Below are 19,508 nucleotides of genomic sequence, written 5' to 3'. Positions count from 1 at the left end.
AAGAAACCCTTCCCACCTCTTCCCTCCAGCAGTTACAAACAGGAGAGGCAGACTTTTTTCTCAGAGATACATATTAAAAAGTTTTGTAATTAGTCTTCAGCAGTTGATTCTTGTGATAATGTCTAGTTCAGATATTTTCTCAGTGCCTGTGGTTTTGTTTCCCATATTCCATGGTATTTTTCTTGTCCAGTATCTTGTTTTCTCAAACAAGTTCTACATTACTGTTTTGACTACTTTTTCCCCAAATATTAGATCATCAAACTCGTCTTCTTGCTTGCTGGTAATGAAAATAATTTCCAGTAGTCTATTAATACAGTATCAATTTTTAAATTTTATTGTTATAGATATCACAGATGAAGGTTTTGCAATGTATAAAATTATGTTCATGGTTGTTCCGACTCTATATGCATTTTTTTTTAATCAACTGAAGTGTTCCTGTTAGATACCCTGAGTGTGTGGAGTCTAAATCTGGATTTAATTTAGGTTTGGAATGTGCTTTTGGCCAGCTTTTGGTGGCCCGGAGATCTCATGACCTGTCCTAGCAAGGATATGAAAATACTTCAGTGTCAGCACGATTTTGATGGACTTTTAAAAGGGAGCTGGACAGCACAGAGCCTCCATGGGCTCTGCATCTCAGGGAATCCGAGTGCAGGGTGTGTGGGTTCATCCCCGGCCGTTCCCTGCCGCACCTCCCACACCCTGGCTGGGCTCCTGCACCCCTGGCTGCGTGTGGAGCCTGCACCATTCCCTGCAGAACCCGCTCCCAGCAGCTCAGACAGACCCTGCTGTGCCTCTTTTCCTCCAGCAAGCACAGTCGTGGTGCCTGTTCTGTGCTTGCGCCTTTATTGGCACAGCGAGGGAGGAGGAGCTGGGCAGGAGAAATGCCCTGAGCAGAATTCCAGGGACACACTGTATTTCTGCTGCCCTGTGCTCTTTTTGGGTTCCACCACACAGCTGCAACCCCAGGGCTCTTCATGGGGCTCAGGTTTGATTGATTGTCCTTTCCTTTCCCTTTGCAATGCGCTCCAGCACAGATCCTTGTGAGGACAGAACGCGCCATTGTCACCTGTTTGGTGACGGTGTTCAGAGCGGTCAGCAGGTGAGTGCAGCACTGTCCCGTATCCTCTGCTGCTCCGGGATTCATTTCTGCGAGCCTGGGAACAGCATTCCCGTGTCCTTCAGCGTGCCTCGGAGAAACCGTGCCTCGGCTTCGGGGAGGTGACTCCTCCAGATGCACAAGCTGCCCGACAGCTTGGTTTGATAACATTGCTAAAACCAGGCGAAGTTTTAGCAAGGCTTGCTCCTATCTGGCTGGAAATGGCAGCCCTGGCACGGGCGCTGCCGTGGGAATGCCCGAGGCTGCGCTGGGATGCTGGGACAGGTGCGGTCCCTGGTGTCCGGGCACGGGGGCTCTGGACGTGCGCTGGAAATCGCAATTTCCAGATTTTGTGCAGCCGTGCCCAGGAGCTCCTGCCCTGCAGGCGGAGGGGAGAGGAGCAGTTTGGTGACCACGAGGGCTCAGCTTTACTCTCACTCAAATCTGGCAGCTCCTCCCAGGCTGAGTGAGTCACTTGGGGAGAAGGGATTCTGTAAAACCGCGCTGCAGTGCGAGCAGTAAACAGGAAAGTGCCGGAGCTGCTGGCGCATCGTGCGAGGGACGGGGATGTGATCCTCCAGCCGGGCGGAGGGGTGACAGCAGCCTCGAAACTCGTCACTCGTGCGTGTTTCGGTGCGGCTGGGGACGCCGAGCCTCTATGTCATGCGTGCTTTAAATCGAAACGCATATTTCTGCTTTTAAAAAGCGCTTTGTTCCTGAGAGAGACTGCTTTTTGGTTGCTTTCCTGTAGGTTTTGTTTAGTGTGGTTTTTCCTGCGGGGGAAGCAAAAGGTTTAGGGCTGGAGCAGGGCGGCAGAGAAGCAGCGCTGTCCTAACCCGGCGCTCCCGGGGCTCGAACCCGCGACCCTCCGTGCCGAGTCCCTCCTCCCGCGGGGGCGGGGCCGGGCCCGCGCGCTCCCTACCTGCGAGGATGTGACGTCGGCGCCTCATTACCCTAATTGGGCTGACGTCACGGGCGGGCGGCCAATGGGGGCGGGCGGCGCTCCCCACCTGCTCGCCGCAGAATTCCATCATTCCTGGGATTCCTCGGCGGGCCCGCGCAGCCAGCGGGGCCGGGCGAGCCGCGCCTGCTCCGGGCCCGCGGGAACCGCCGCTGCCTCCGCCCGGCCCGGCCCGGCCCGGCCCGGCCCGCGGGGCGCCGCGGCCGCGCTGCCGCCCCCGGCACGGCCCGGAGCGCCGGTGAGTGCGGGGACAGCGGGGACAGCGCGCACAGGTGGCCGCGGGGGCGGAGGGAGCGGCGCTGGCGGGCGGGACGGGGCTGGGACCGGGCTGGAGAGGAACTGGGACGGGGCTGGGACGGGGCTGGAGTGGAACTGGAACGGGGCTGGAGCGGGGCTGGAGAGGAACTGGAACGGGTCTGGAGTGGGGCTGGAGCGGGGCTGCCCCGGCCCGTCCTCCCCGCGCTGCGGTGCTTTCCCCGCCGGAGCCGCGCCGGGCCGGGCGCTGCCGGCAGCCGGGGAACCTCCCGAGCCCTCCCGGCGGTGTCGGGATCCGGGCGGGGACGGACCCGCTCCCCACGGCCCGGGACAGAGATCCTTCCCCCGTGTGCGGAGAGGGACCCGCTCCCCACGGCCCGGGACAGAGATCCTTCCCCCGTGTGCGGAGAGGGACCCGCTCCCCACGGCCCGGGACAGAGATCCTTCCCCCGTGTCCGGAGAGGGACCCGCTCCCCGTGGGCTGGAGAGCCGTGGGCCGGTTCGGGTTCCGCGGGTCCCGTTCGGTTCGGGTTCCGCTGTCCCCGCGGTCCCGGCCGGTTCAGGAATCGCCCCGCCAGGATCGCTCCGCAGCCGGGACGCTGCCGCTGTCGGCAGCTCGCAGCTTGGCTCCCGCCCATCGTGCTCTTCCTGCCGGGAAAATCCCCGGCTCCCTATCGGTAGCAGAGGTGAAACCTTCTAGAACGCGTCCCAAGGGCGCTGTGAGGGCTTCTGGCGCTGCATCTCTTTGGTGCCATTGGCAGAGGTTTTTATTTAGCCTTTAGCAGCCTGCTGTCAGCTGGCTGCGTGTTCCCCAGGTGTGATCAGCAGGAATTAATTCCCCGAGCTCTGCTGCCCACGCTGATGGCAGAGCACCCCTTTCCTGAGTGCACGAATGGGAACTGCACTCCACCGAGCCTGCTCGCTCCTTTTCTGCTGTGCTGCTGCTTCGGGATTGACAGGAACAAGAAATAATGGCCATTTGTTTAATTACACCAAAGGGGACTTGGCTGATCAAGAGCTCCAGGATTTCTCCTGCAGGGTAATTTCTGTGATTAGTTTTTCTCTGACTTTAGAACAGAGAGTTGTATAAAGAGTATTCCTCACAGAGAAACAAACTGCATGAGTGAAACTCCTTGCAGGCAAATGATACTGAGAGCCCTTAGATCCAAAACTCTATAAAACTGGGCAGCAATATCCCTCTCCTGCCTTAATAATAAACTTTTTAAAGGTTCTTCTCCAGACTTGAAGTCCCTTTATTTGTTTTTCTTATCTGTGGACTTGTGAGATTTATAATGTGGAACATGTTTTGCTTAAATTCTCTACATCTCTTCTTATTGATACACAGTTATAATCTGGTTATTTGGGGATCAGGCTGTGAGGCTTTTTGGGTTCAGTTACAAGAACTACTTTGATTCACAAGAAATGGATTTGCCCTGTTAACTCCTGATAGAATTTGGCAGAATTAGCATTTTCCTGATAAAAGGACTGGGCTGGAGCATTGCTGCTGAATCCCCTGTGGGGAGCAGGGATGGATGCTTTAGTAGCCTGAACTAAAATAGGATGGAAAATATCTGTACAGCCCTTTGGGGCAGGTTAATTAGGAGCATCCACATCACAAACCATCAGTCTCTTATTTACATAAGGGTGGCTTTGATAACCCCCTCAGCATCTCCATATTGCAGGGGTGAGTTGGTTTGTTTCCAGGCACACCTGGAAGTTTTCTGCTGGAAAAGGGAGCTTTGCTTCAGTTCTCTTTGCTGTGGTTAAATGTTTCATAATGTGCTTGCAGCAGGTTGTGTAACATGTAGGATGCTCTGAGTGGTCTTGTAGGTACAAGACAAGGTCAGCTTGGACTTTCCCACCTTAAATTTCCTAGCTTTCAAAAATTACTAATAACTTACTTCTTAAAATGTTGCCTTGTTAAGGGGGATTTATGCAGCAAGACAACAAAAAGCACGAGGTAAAATCCCAAAGCTCTCCTTTAAGCTTATAATTTTCTGTGTGATGAGTAAAATCATTGTTTCTGTTTGAAGATCTGCCTGTTCAAACACATTTTCCACATGCATAACAAGCATGGTTTAAAAAAAACCCAAAGTAGGGGATAAATACATTAAAAAAAAAAGGTGGTATTTAGCTAAATAGCCTGAATTTTCTCTCAAGATTTTGAATTGTAAATGCAGGGGATAATCAGTGTTACTTGGTAATCATGATCTCAAGTGAGCACTTACACCTTTCACATTTGAACATTTCACATGGGTATCTCAACACAGGATTTTTCTCTCCATGAGTAGAAGCTCTGGTCCAAGCAAAGCTGAAGAAATTGAAATGTATTGTGCCATTTTGAGAAAATTATTGGCTGCAACGTGCTTATCATTATTCTTATTCATGGGCAAATATGCTTTACACTCTCCTGTCATAAAAATAAACTCTATTTACCTGTTTTGCATCCAACTTCTGCTTTATCTTCCTTCCCTGTGTGGATTTACTGGTTGTGCTGACCAATTGTGTCTGGATTTCCTCCTCAGTTTCACTGTGTCCCACTGAAATCAGCAGAGGCTGTTTATTCTTGGCATTTCTGGGTATGGATTTGGGCAGTTTGGGGCCTGTCTCTCCCCAGGTGGGAGCTGCTTTTGAGCTATCTGACCACTCTTTTCAATTAATCTTGTTTGCCTTGTACTTGTGTTTATCTTCACTTTGGTCTTGATGGTTTCTCAAGTGCCTTGTTATTCATGAATTGCTTTTTCATTAGCAATTTTTCATTTCAATTTTGTCCTTTTTTTTTTTTTGGCACCTGGCTTGAGCTAAGCTAAGGTCTTAGACTCATCCTAACTCTGTATGAGATCCCTGCCCAAACATCATCTTTGTTTCTCTCTCCTTCCTCTCCCTTTGCCATTCCCCCTTTTAAAAATCAATTGTAAAGTTCTTCTCTCTATCTCAGTCTTTCCTGCCATCTCCCACTGTGAAGATGAGCTTTGGTGTGATTAAAGGATTGTCTCAGTTTGGGCTGGGTGAGTGATGCTCTGCTGCCTGCTAACTGAATTCCAAACAAGCAACCTCAGGGTTTTCCCTGCATGCTCCTCCTGGTGCTTGGAAGGTGCTGCAGAAATCCCTGAAAACACTTTAATGTTCATTTCCTGAAGCTTTCACTTCTCTATAGCCTTCAGAAAACAACATTAGCAGGCATTTGTAAAGCTGAGAGTACTCTGTGTGTTTCTGGATCTTGCCAAAACGTGAGGAGAGGGAAAATGAAGTGGAGGAGAGGGGGAAATGCTGTTTCTTTATACTAATGGGTATTGTGTGCTTCAGGTGTTGCATAAAAAATTACAGGTGGATCAGCTTTTAGATCAGTCTCTCAGACATCTCTGCTTTCACATTTTATGTCTTTACTGTTTTCCAGAGTTTCTTTGCTGCTGTGGAGGGGAGAGGACAGAATAGGGCAGTGCTGAGTGGGAGCAGTAACTGATAAATAAGAGCACTTTGTAAGATATTCAACTAATATTTGGAATAACAGTAGATAAAAATATCTTGAATGCTTGCAGAAGTGCTTTTGGCTCGTGTCTCCTGTATCTAACAGTTAAGACTTTGTAACCAGTGAGATTTACTTGGGAAACTGTTTCCAGGGTGTTTAAATCAGATGTAGCCAGGGGAAATCCACTTGGATCTCGTGTTTCACTTTCCCTTACCAAGCACTTGCAGAATTGGTTTTTTTTTGGTGGTGATGTGTAAAAATTCACGGTTGAGTTCTGCTGCACAGACAGGTTTGTGTCACACTGTGAAATATCTGCATTTGGTCAGGAGTCTCCTTATTAACAGGGTTTGGGTTTTTTTGGTGTGGTTTTCTTCGTTTGGGGTTTTAAAATTTTTTATTTTTTAATTTTTTTATTTCTTGGAAGCCTGGGGAGTGTTTTGGCCTTTCCTTTCTGAAAGGTGACTCCCCCAGGATGGCTGGGCTGTCCAGGCAGCCCTGGCCCAGCTGCACCATTTTCTGATCAAATTGGGGTTTTGAACTTGGAGCTGAGAGAGGATCCCTCCTTTCTCACTCCTTCATTTCTTTCCTGAACTGTAATCACTGATCTGTTAGTCTAATTGAGAGATAAAGAGAGATGTAACACAATTTGAAAAATAATCTGGCAGAGTACAGCTCGTTGCAGGTTGGTCCTCTGCTTAAAATGTTGGTCCTCTGTTTAAAAAGTGACAGAATTTCACCCTGGGATTTGCAATTTTTAAATGAACTCAAGGCTTGGATGTCAGGGGAGCACCTCAGCATCTCTTGTGAGATGAACTTTAATAATACACAAAGCTGCAAAGCTCTATTGAGGCCACTTTCAGTCAAGTTGGTTTTTAAGTGTCTAATTTCCTGAACTGAATCAAGACTTGGTTCCTGTTTCTTTCTCCCAGTGTGAGTTTCTGTCACCAGTTAATTCTCTTACTGGGAGCACAGTCTGGAAAGGGAATTGGGCATCTGCTACTCCCATTATTTAAAAATTACTGGAAAGCTGGAAGAAGAAAAAAAAAAGAGTTTCTTAATATAGTTATTTTGTTTTTAGTAAGGCATTTTACTATTGTTTATCAAGAGTTGATGTTTTTTCCTAAAGACTCAACCAAAAATATTTGTATTACTGTATTTCAAGTGTAGGATGGAGTTAGCACTGAATCCTGAGTTATCTCAGTCTGGTGTAGCTGCATCCCCTGATCAGACAAATCATTTTTCCAACTGAATTTTAACTCTTTTTTTAAAGGAATTTCTGTGAGAAGGTCAGTAAAGTCCAAGAAAACAAAAAATATGAGAGAAATGAAGCATCAGGGTCTGAGGGATGCAAGTGGAATGGTGCAGAAGGCTTTTCAGGGAACACCCTCTTCCGAATCCTTGCTTTGGTTTGGAGGAGGATGTGGCCAGGTGTGAAAGGAAGAAATATTTCATGAAAATAAAATAGCAAAATAAACTAAGATCTTGTTTTATAAAACCTCTTGCCCACAGGTATTATCTTTAAATTAATTGACTTTATAAGTTTAGTTAAAATATTCTTGAGCAAAAGCTGATTCTGGCAGGGAGAAACATGTTTTAATCCTCAATACACTTGGTATTTCAAATTTCTTCTTTCACAGCTCTATGGAAATCTTACTAGATTTCATTATTTAAACTTAAAAGTATAAGCTTTGAGCTTACAAATACATTTTTTTTTCAATTTAAAATCCTTTCTCTTATGCTTTAAAGTCTTTGATTAGTTTCAAGTCTGCCTTATTTAGGAAGGGGGAGTGAGGATAGTGAGGTTTATTGTTTTAGTGCAAAGCAAGGAAATTGCTTCCCAAACATGTGCTTGTTGTTAAGTCAATGTACATGCTGGACATATGTTTGAGATTTCTGCAGTTGCCACTACCTTTTTTTTTTTTTTTTCCCCAAGATCATACTGTAAAGCAAGTTACAGTAAACAGTTCTTATGAGAGGAGTTTTTACTAAGTTTTTGTGGAAAACTTCAACAAAATTTAGTTGTTCTGGGTTTTTTCTAATTCCCTATTTTTTAAAACCAGTTCTGCCTGTGCTGTTGCCTTTTTATTTGAAACCATGTATAAGTTGTTGGTCTTGTAGTAGAAACATCTTGACAACATGTTATTCTCTTCCTTTCCCTCTCATATTTTTGGAATTTCATACTGAAACATCTTTATTTTGTAGTTTTAAAGCATTCATGAAAAGCTGTGACTCCATCACTGGATTTATGGGAGTCTGGTGATTGGTGTAGTGCTGGAATACTGGAATACAACAAATTTTGAATTAATTTTTCATGGATGGGAATTGTGTGTAAGGGGCAAAATCCAGGGAAAAGCAGCTGCTGAGGTGTGGTTATGATTGAAAAAAAACACAGCTCTGTGTGTGGTTGTACACACACATACCCAGAGCTCAACTATGTGCTTATTAGTTAAAAAAATCTTAATAAAATTATAAAATTTGGATGATTCTGCTCTGGGCATGGAGAGGTGTGGAGGTGAACTTTGTGGAATCCTGAGGCTCTGAAGCCACCCATGCCCATGCAGCTGTGCCTGCACTGCAGGGACAGGATCTTTTATATATATATATATATATAATGTGCCATTATAGCTGTTTATTAACAGATAGCCCTGTCACAATGTGTGTGAGCAGTGGAACAGCCCCAGCACTTGGGAATTTGCTGTTCTGCTTTGGTTTGGGTGGGAAAGCCACTCCCAGCATTTCCCTGAACAAATCCTCTGCTGGTGTAACAAGAACAGCAGAAACTTGGATTTTTGGCTCTTTTTGCTGCCATGCTCCTGTTGTGCATTACATAAACCTGGTGTGTGTGTGTGCTCTGAGTGCTCAATTTACTCTCTGAAGCTTTGCTTTGAATTTTGCAGGATCCAGAGAGGAATGGAGACTCCCTTGGATGTTCTGTCCAGAGCAGCATCTCTGGTCCATGCTGATGATGAGAAACGTAAGTTGCTGCCTTGCTGGGCCCAGCTATTGGTGTTTGATCCACCTTGGAATTTTACTGAGCCCAAGATGTGGAGGAAACTCTCCTCAGGCTCATGGAGATGTGCAGAAAACCCTTCAGAGGTTGTTTTCCTCATTTCACCTTGCATTTCAATTGGTCAGTGGGCAGGAGAGATTGATTTTTAAAAAAAATTATATATATAGAATATAAATATAAATTTTATTTAAAATGTATTTAGTTCATGAAGGTGCCTCTCTTCTCCCAGCTGCATTTGCATTGTTAGCAGACAAAAAGTTGTGGTACAGCTGCTGTCAAACTAAGGCCAGGTGGAGAACTCTGGCTCCCAGATAATTTTGGTTGGAATTCATTCAAGAACACATAACTGGGTGGGCACCAGTGGGCTGCAAAAATTGCAGCTGATAAAAAATCTCAGGTTGATTGTTGTCATTAGTAAGGAGCACTTGAAAAGAGAATTACAGGATTTTAAGTTGTCAGAGGCTCATGTTTTCCATTATTTGGGTAATATTTTTGCTTTTACCTCATGATAAGAGTTTCAGACGGCTTAACTCATGTTAGAATAATATTTTCAGTCCTGCCAAGCTGCAGTGCCACCTCACAGATCAGATTGTTACCTGCCTGCTCAGTGATAAATGTCCTTGGTGCTTTCTGAGTAGTGTGTGCACTTTGGGTATCAGCCTCAGGAGAAAAATGGAATTTTGATTTCTGACTAGAAAAATGGTATTTTGAATTTCAAACTGCTTTTGTGAGTTGCTCCTGTGCATGAAGTCACCTTTTAAGATGAATGCAGCTGTTCTTTTGTTCTATATATGTTTTTGAAGATTATTTGTCTTGAATATTGAATAAAATAATTGGTTTATTGCTGTGAATCTGCCTTGTAATGAAGTTGGTTTTGCTGTTCTTGCATGTTCACTTTGCTGCTGGATAAATACCAAGTTTTCAGTGGTGCCACTGCAGAGGGATGATTTGGTTGACTTGCCCCAGTTATTGACTATTACTGGTAAAATGAACAGCAGTGGAACTCCTTGAGGAAATAATTTCAGCCATGATTTTTTGGCCTGGGGAGGAGGGGATTTCTTTTGGCTACATTTAAAAAAGTATATTTTGAATTTGTGCTCTCAATTTTCTTGAGCTTAAATGCATTCTTTTTGGCTAACTATTGCCTAAGAGTGTAGTTTGATTTTTTGAGCTCCACGGGGTAGGAATGTTGGATTTAGAGAATCCAGAGGAAGTCTGATTCAGTGCAGCTTGCATGTGAGGGAGCTGATGTGTATCTGGTTCTAATTTACATTCCTTTAGTCTTACCACTTAGACTTAATTAGATTTATGCCACTCTGCAGCTTCTAACTTGTGCTGTCTCCAGCTTGCCCTGCTGTTCTGTCACAGCCCAGAGTGCTGCAGTGGCAGGAGCTTGTGCCTTCCTGTGCCAGCTTTTGGAACTCATTCTGGGTAAAAAGGAGCTGGTTTGGAAGTGAGTTTTAATCTTGAATTCAGCAGTTATCCTTGAACTCATTCTGGGTAAAAAGGAGCTGGTTTGGAAGGAGTTTTAATCTTGAATTCAGCAGTTATCCTTGAACTCACTGGGTGTAAAAAGGAGCTGGTTTGGAAGGAGTTTTAATCTTGAATTCAGCAGTTATCCTTGAACTCATTCTGGGTAAAAAGGAGTTGGTTTGGAAGTGAGTTTTAATTTTTAATTTAGCAGTTATCCTTGAACTCATTGGATAAAAAGGAGTTAGTTTGAAAGTGAGTTTTCAGCTGTTACCCTTGGGTTTTCAGTGAGGTTCTAGCAGTGCTGGTATCTGTATTTCTCTATCCCCACTCTTTGTCTAAAACAGAATTCTGCAGTGTTTCCAATATTCCAGTAGTGACCAGGAGTGCAGCAGTATCACCAATATTTATGCATTTAATGCTTTGAAATTTGAAGGATCCTCTTATCTCTGTGGGCACTCAGTAATACTGAAGTGGCTTAGTGTATATACAAATCATGAGCTGTTTAAAACAAATACTTTTCAACTTAGCAGCACTTAAAGAAATGAGTTTAACCTCAGCCAGCACCCAAGTGCCACACAGCTCCTCACTTTCATGTCTTCATGGGGAGAAGAATCAGGAAAAAGGGTGAAACCTGTGATAAGAACAACTTGATTATTGAAATAAAATGTTATAATTATGATCATGCAAAGAGAGAAGGAAAAGAGGGAGGAATGAACACAGAGCCAGTGAGTGATGCCCAGCAGTGATGGGTGGCCCCCAGTTGATCCCAGTTCCATACTGGGCAGGATGATAACTTAACCCTGGGTGCTGCTTTCAGTCTCATCTCTGCTTTAGCTCAGGAACTATAAACTGTATTTCAACAGCTCCCAGTTTAAATCATCCTGCACTTGTTGGCAATGAAAATTTATGAACCACATTTGTTTAACTGCTGTGTCATGGGAAAGATTAATTATGGAGCAGGAATGGCTACTGCAGTTTGGGATTTTAACTCCTACCATGGAGATGTAAGCAGTTATTCAGGTTTATTGTACAGGGGATCTGTACTTAAAACAGTCAAAAGAAGGCTGAACAAAAGAGAGCCAGTGATGTCATTATTAGCCAGATGTGTTAAAGGCTGGTCACTGATTTCTGACTTGCAATAGTGGAGGAAAAGACATTAAAAAATCTGTGTCCCCTGGTGAGGAGCTGTAGGTAATGTGCAACTATTTCATCTCTAGATGGCACCTGGAAGGTTTGGCTGGGATCCTTCCTGGGCTTCAGAAATGGGGTTTAGAAGATGTGATGTGCACCCATGAGGTTTTTTATTGTTATCATGGCCTTAAACCTTACAGAACGTGGGTTATTGTAAATTGATTTTTGCAGATCCCAATAAGCTCCTTGCCACACATTTCTTTCCCTGCTCTGTTCTCACTGGGCTCATTCTGATTTCTCATCTCCTCAGGTTCAATTTGCTGCTTTTGGAAGAGCACAGGATAAGCTGGTAGGGTTTAGGCAAGTATTTAAGAATGAGGAGGATTAAATTCTGTATTTATCTGGTGTAAGGGGTTTGGGAACTGGTCTTTCAGTTATAATCAGAGTTTTAAAGCATAATCTTGACATTGAGAGAAGAGTGAGGGAAAGCATTAATCAGGAGTTGTGCTTGCAGATTTTATTGTAAGCACTTTGTACTCTGCCTGTGTGGATTTATAGGAACACTTTATTTACACTTCCCTTCAATGTGTAAGCCCAGCTAAAAAAATATAGGAAAAAACAAGTTAATTTTCACTCTCTCAGGGTAATATAGTGAAAAATCTGCTGTGGGCAAGCAGGAGAAAATAGAATTCCAGAAGGAAATAAAAGATTTGGGAGCAGCTCCACCAAGTCCTGGGCAAAACTTTGTTTTAATGCTTTGGACCAAATTCATACCTGTTGAGTCTTGATTTATGTTTTGCAAAGCTGATAGAGAGCTGCATTAAAAAAAATAAAAAGCATTATCTGTGATGAATCCATTCCCATGCACATGTGCCATCAGTCATGTGTGCAGGGAAGCCTGGAACTGCAATTCCACACTCCTTGCCTGTGAACACTGTTATTGGTTGGCAGCAGTTGCTTTTATGTGGTTTAGTTTAATCCACTTCAAATAATTAAGCCAGGCCATACAGCTGATATTTCTAGTACAGAAGAATTATTGTGCTTTAAAATCCCTGCCCTAATCTGCTTTGTAATAAAATCCTCCTGTAGACAAGAGCCACCAAGGAGTTTTTGCTATTCCTCTCTGCTGTCAGGAGTTCATTAGGAGCATGAATCCTGTGCTGGCTCCCACCCCCTCATGAATAAACATGCAATGATTATTTGTTCTGGATAGCTGATCCCAAAAAAAGATCCTGCTTCCAGGCTGAGCTGAGGAGAATTTATTATTTCTCAGCACTATTGAAGAAGATGGTGACTCTGTAAGCTTATTGTTTTAAATAAAAAACAAGCAATATTTATGGCAGAATTAGATTTGAGTGTTGTTGCTCGTGTTGAAGATATTAATGATGAAGTATTTCCAGCATCACCAGGACTTTCCACCCACACTGCCACTGTTTGTTGTGTAAATTTATGGCAAATTATGGGCAGTGAGCCTGAGGCAGGATTTAAAATCAATGTTTGCAGAGCTTTAAAGAGCCTCCATCCTGCTGTGGGAACAGTTACATCAGCACTGAGAATAGCTGAAGGTGTTCTGAGTGATGAAAAGTGAGGAATTGGATGGGATTTGGTCTGTGCAGTTGGTACAAAGAGGGTCTCAAGGATCATTTGCACTTTGGTTTTTGGGGGATTGGGAGGTTTTTCCAGCATTGGTTGGTTTTCCCTTTTTCTAGAGATTCATCTGTTCCAGAAGCAGGACAGCACTTGTGCTCAGACATGAAATAGCAGTTTCATGTCACAATCCTTTTTTATTTTCTGTTCACAACTTCACCCCATTCTGAGCAGAAGTGGGAGGAATTGTAGTGTAAGGACAAGAAATACTCTATAGCAAAATATTACTCAAAGCAAGGAAATATTTCCAGTAGAACACAATCTTATGTGATTGCCCTTTGTATTTCATTTCCACAGGTAGGTTCAAAATACAAAGAAAGAAATGGGAAAGGTCTTGGATCCTGAATTGAGATTTCAGTATTGCTGCTCATCCATGGAACTTGTGCTTCAGGGCTGGAAGGGAATCAAATTATTGGTTTAATAAGGGCATCCTGGAGCATATTTTAAGGATCTTTTGGCATCTCAAATATGTTTGTCAAAAAGAAATTCAGAATTCCTTGCTTTGGAGAGTGTTGGGTTTTGTTCCTTTAGCTGGGAGTCATTGCAGAGACTGAAAATCCCTGGCTTGGTTTTCCCAGTTTAGCCTAAGTAAGAATTTACCTTATAATGAAAAAGTTGTATGTGATTTCTACTAAAAATATTCCTTCCTGTGACTTCCAGGACTCCTCCAGTAATGAAGTTTTTTGTTTTGTAGGACAATACTTGCTACATTCCTTGGTTGAGGGCAACACGACCACTTGAATTCAGATTTTTATTTTGCATTTTGTAAATAAATTGAACAGTATTTTGTATGTGTGATTTTTCTGAGTTCTTTCAGAATTTGGGGATTTTTAATCAGGGTTTATCAGCTCTTGGATGTCTCTTATTAACCAACCCAGCACAAATTTAGAGCTTGGCAACTTCTTCAGGACTTTGGTTGAAGGGAGGGTGAGATGTTCTCCAGGATGATTTCTAATATGAATATAGATGGATTCACCACATGGATGTTTGTATTAAAATATTGATTTGGTTGTCTTTTTGCCAGGTTGGTTCAGGGAAGAGGCAGATATTTGATATACACAAAAAGTTGAGGTGTGATTAGACTATGGTGTTCTGCAACTCACTTTAATACCCTGGATTCTTTAATTATGGAAATTAATCTGTATTTGAGTAAAGGAATAGTTTTTCTGATTTAGCAACTGTGCATTTGGTCAGAGCTTTTCTGTGCTGTCCAGCAGAAGAGAAACTGCAGTTTCCTGGAGGAAAAGCTGGAATTTCTAAGGAGCAGTGTCAGCAGAAATCTACATTAGTAATCCCTTAAGAGCCATGAGAGGTGTTAAAAGTGCATTTATCAGTTTGTCATGTGAGTAATGTTTGATCAATGGTGGAGGGAGTCCTGTTAGTTTTGGAGTGGATTTTGTGGCATAAATCATCCTTTTTTTTTTTTTTTTTAATGGAAGGGGGAAAGTATGGAAATGTGATGTTTCAGCATAGTAATAATGTGATGGAAAAACAGAAGTGGCTCAATCCTTGAGATGCAGCCTGAATCATCTGATGTTGTATGAATACCAAAAGCTTGAAATAATAAAACTGAGTAATAACATGCCAAACATTCTGCTGTTAAATTGATGAGCTCCACAGAAAACACTGATACCTTCTCTGTTTGAAATAGCAGCAAAGCTGGTTTTTAGTAAAATATCTGAATGGCTGAACTCCTGACCTTCTGCTTCTTGTCTTTCCAAAACCTTGAGCTGTTTGCATCACTCAGGATCTCACACAGAAGCTTCCTGTGAGTGCTGTCAGGGCCATCCCATTAATTTTAGGATTTTCTTGGAAGTAGGAGTGTTACATAGGACAACTGCTTGCTTGGCTTGTTTTGTTTTTAAAAACAATGAATTATTCTTACCCCCAGAAAGTTTCGTGCTCGTTTTTTTTTTTTTTTTAATACCCTGCAAGTTTATTGTAGCAAGAAAATAAAAGGATGTTTTCAGCTTGTTAAATAGGCTGGAAAATGGGGCAATTGTCTGCCTGGAGCCTCGATGTGTTTTAGGAGCAGGGGAACCCCATTAGCAGGGATGGAAATTCCTGCAGGAACAAAGGGCCTGCGTGTTCCCTTGGAATGAATTTTCCAAAGTTCAGCTGCCTGCAGTTTGTAAACACGTCCTAGCATCCCTCAGACAGCCCAGATGTTCCTCCCAGAGCTCCTGTGCCTCTCCTTCCTGAGCCCTTCTCAGGGAATTTGGGATACAATATGGGGCTGCTGGCACCCCCCCACCCCAGCAATTGGGGTTTGCTGGAACTTTATCTCTGAATGTTGTCTGGCAAGTGCAGGGGGAGGAATCTCCTTGCTGGGATGGAATTTGTCATCAGACACCAAGCAGAGCTCTGGAAATCACAGCTGGCTGAGTGGCAGGCTGCTGAGGATGGAGCTTGTCAGTGCACATGCTCCTAAATGATGGTCATTTCTCAAATGCTGGCCTTGGCATTTGTCTGTTTTACCAGAACTGGAATTTGTTACAGCCTGATTTCCCCAGCAATGCAGGGAAATCATTCCCTGATTAGGTTTTGTCTGTGGGGATGAAAATCTGACCATTCTTCCCATGGCACATATTATTTGGCATGTTTAATTTGGTTGTAGAAAGAAAAAAAAACAAACAAATTCTTTGTTAATTAGAGGTACTGCAGGCTGACTAGAGAAATGCAGGGTGTTTTCCAGGATGTCCTGTAAGAGCAGAGAACACACAGGACATTCCTGGAAATGGCAGTGCCACACATGGACAGGCAGCAAGGCACAATGGGGAGGGGAAAGGAGTTAAAATATTTCAGCAGGACTTTGGATTTGGCATGTTTACTGCTTTCTCTACTCTTTTTAATGTACTTGTGGTACTTATTTCAGCACTTTATAGTGTCTGGAAGGGTTGGAATAGAGCACTTTGCAGTTTCCTTGTTGCCTCTAATGCAGTGTCTCAGACCAGGCTCAACATTATAAACCCAATTCTTTTAGCAGCAGTTAAAATTGCCTTTAAATTTAAAGTTAACAATTAAAATTGAGGTGGTCCTATGCAACTTTAGTCCTTGTTCAGTCACAGTCTTTAGTGAAATGATCATAGAAATTTCACAGTTCTGTTGTAAAAAGCAAAGTGCAAGTTCTTAGTTAATGAGCATCTGTTTGGAATTTTCCTTTTTCCCTGGCTGGGAACCCAGACTGTATTTATGGTATGCCATTCAAATTCTGACCTGGAGTAGGAGGGATGTGAACATGGATTTTTTTAATCCAAGGTGAGTGTCCTGATGGAATAGCCTGTGAAACAAAGAGAGGATACAGTCAATTAACACACTGCTTTACTAATTTCTGCCTTTTGTTCAAGAAAAAAAAAAAAAAAAAAAAGCAGCAGTGCTTTACTTCAGCCTGAAGAGAAACTCAATTTTTTTTCCAAGGAGCAAACACCAAAATGACTTGCTTTTATTTTTTCCCTCTCTTTTGGTGCTGACTCAAAAATCAATTCCCTGTGGAAGCAGAATTCTGGCTACAAATGTGTAGGGCAGCAATAAACAATGTCACTACAGAAAATTCTGTCATCCATAAGCTTGAAAGGAGAAATGCTTCTTATTTAGCAAATTGAAGAGTGATTTATTACACTCCTCTGATTTTTTTTTTTTCCCATTTCTGTTCTGACTTTAGGCTTAATGACACATTCATTGAAAGGTGTCCCAAAACACTTCAAGAGTGCAGGGGATGCACAAAAACAAATGTTGTAGTGGGTGATAATAATTCCATAGCAGTGAATAAATTTGTTTCAGATACACACTCACTGCTCTGTAAGGCAGAGAAATTTGAAACACTTGGGCAGAACTGGCCCTTTGTGTGTTTTCTTGGTTCAAAGGAACAATTTTAGCACAAGCACTGGGATTTTTCTGGAGCCATGCCAAGAGCAGTAACTGCTTTTATTTTCTGGGTCATGCCCACGTTGTCTGCTTGGTTTGTGTGAAGACATCTGTGTGTTAGAGCTGGAACTTCATTACTGGAGATCTCCTGCCTTTATTTGCTGGCTTTGTGCTGGGTGGATCTGGCTCCTGACAGGAGAGTGCCCAGTTCATCCATGGCTCCATCTGTGCCTTCATGCACCTCTTAATAAAACTTGATTTTATAAACATCCAAACTTCTATTTCCCATTTGAACTTGCCTCCAAATTATGATATCTATTAAGATCTATTAAGATTTACCTCATCAGCAGACAATATAATGGTTTTCCAGTAGTGCTCTAGAATTTCAATATGTTCAGGTTGAGCAGTGCTGAAATCTGTGATCTTGCTCTGCAAGAATCTGTCTTTGAGAGAATGTCAGGATATATATTTTTATTTCAGGATATATCTATTTTTTCAGAATATTCTTTTCATCATATATTTATTGCATTACCATAATTCTATCACCTTATGCTACATTATTATATACCTGCTCAAATTATTCTTTTATTCCAAAATGATGAGCTCCAGTTTTAGAAGTATGTTTGAATAGTTGCTTAGCTTTAAATATATCAGCACTTATAATAGTCCTTCACAGAGTTATCAATCAATAATTTATTCATATGTTGAATAAAATAGGTGCACATTACTGTGTCATTATTAAGAATGACATATTATTAAGGTGACATTATTAAAAATGTCATTTGTTAATGTTTGTGTATGAAGGGAAAATAATGGGCTTTGCACTGTTGTCTCCTGTGGAAAGGAAGAAGAATTTGGAAAATTGAAAAGAAAAATTAGATTTTTGTTCATTGCATTTTTAAAAATTGTAGTTGCTGATGCCAGTGGAAAGCTCTGAGCTGTGTGAGTGTCCCTGGCAGGAGCTGCCCCATGAACATGGCTCAGCTTCTCATGACTCCCAACAGATGTTTTGCCTTTAAAGGTCACTTTAACTGTGTCCAGAATGGCTCCTGGCTCCCCAGAGTGTGCCAGCAGAGTTCACAGCTGGAATGTGGGTTCACATCAGGAATGAAATCTTGTGGGTTTCTTGTTCTTATCCAACCAAATCTCACCATCCCCACTTTGCCAGCAAGAGGCAGGGCAGGATTTAAAATGGTAATTCCATTTTCAATGGAATGATGTGAGCAGTTTGTGGGTTCTGAATGGCTTCAGACACAATCTCTGGGCTTCTAAGGGCTTGATTTTTGCACGACATGAAGATTAAATTTATCCATCTACAGGTAGAGCAGAAGCAACCTGGCAAACCAACATGAGAACTGCAGTGCCATGCAATAAAAACTTGAATGTTGTTATCTGCCTGCACTCTGGTGTGTTCCCACTGGGCTCTTTTTTATGGTCATCTGTTTAGATTTGCATTCATGTGTCTGTGATCATCTGGCAGCTCTGGCCTCAGTTTGTTTTTCCTTTTCCTCCTCAGAAGTAGGGCACAGTGGCATTGTGAGCTGTTCCCCTGACCCTGATGCAATCCCATTAATGCCACTTCTGCTCTCTCATACTCAAGTATTAATGAGCAATGGGAGGGAGGCTGGAAATACAAAAATGTGGATTTTCACCACTGCTTGTGGCTGTTCCCTCCTGCCCAGCACTGCTCTGTTCCAACCTGCTCCCATCACATTTTCAGTGATTGATAACAGCAGGTTATGGTAGCACTGCAGAAATTTCTATTAACACGTGTAAAGGACTAAGGAAAGAGTGTTGTGGAAGAACTTTTATTTATTTCTCAGATTGGATTCTGTCCTGGGTTTGGCTGGGACAGTGGTTTTTTTTCCTTCTGACATGACAGATTCCAAATATATTTTTACAAACTGCTTGTTTCCCTTTCCTCTTTGGATTCCTGTTCTTCATTAAGTTGGGAAGGAATCATAATTAATTTTTTTAATTGGCTGAAATTGCATGTTCATTGAAGTAAGGGGAAATATTTATACAAATTTTCATATTTATGAAAATATTTATGCTACCTTGTGACATCTTTTGATTGTTAAAACACAGGGAAGATAAATAATTTCTCTGGTAGCTGTAGAATAACTGATGTTTCCTTTGAGAAACAGAAGCTGTAAATGAGGATTTTTAAATTTTTTTTTAAGGTCTCTTTCAGTTTACTCTCTGCATTCTATGAGGTCTTATTTTTAATTTTCTTTCTACCTGCCATTAAGAAGGCAATGGTGTGTGGGTAATAGATTGGAGGCTGCAGAAGAGTGTGCAACTTATTGCTGGAATTGAATTCCATGGGCCAGCTATTTAATTAAATGTTCCATATGAATTGGTGTCCTTAAGGAAATCCACAAAATGCCATTTGTCAAGTAACTGAGATTATTTTGATTGCACAGAAATTGTTATTAATGCAATGAAGCATTTAAAATTTTTAATGCTTCTAAGCAAGAGTTAATTTATTTTTTTAATGAGAATATCTTTTGCATTTTGTTGATATAGGAAGAAATAACTGGAAGGTGCTTTTGTTGCAGTTAGAGGTTTAACTGAAATGTACCTCTGCAATTTGATTTTC

The 19,508-nt window shown here is 42.5% G+C and overlaps 1 protein-coding gene across 1 annotated transcript in view; it reads left to right on the top strand.

The window, feature by feature from the left end:
* Nucleotides 1–2,093: 2,093 nt before the first annotated feature.
* VGLL4 (vestigial like family member 4) overlaps nucleotides 2,094–19,508 on the top strand; it is a 77,665-nt gene continuing 60,250 nt past the window's right edge. Inside the window, exons 1-2 of the mRNA XM_056501669.1 lie at nucleotides 2,094–2,295; nucleotides 8,679–8,755. Coding sequence (XP_056357644.1) covers nucleotides 8,692–8,755 — 64 coding nt within the window. The 5' untranslated portion in view covers nucleotides 2,094–2,295; nucleotides 8,679–8,691. The remainder of the gene's footprint in view (nucleotides 2,296–8,678; nucleotides 8,756–19,508) is intronic.

The sequence above is a fragment of the Oenanthe melanoleuca genome, chromosome 12 (genome assembly GCF_029582105.1).
Source record: "Oenanthe melanoleuca isolate GR-GAL-2019-014 chromosome 12, OMel1.0, whole genome shotgun sequence".
Taxonomy (NCBI): Eukaryota; Metazoa; Chordata; class Aves; order Passeriformes; family Muscicapidae; genus Oenanthe; species Oenanthe melanoleuca.
The sequence above is the reverse complement of the archived record's forward strand: the minus strand, read 5'-3'. Positions and strand labels throughout refer to the sequence as shown.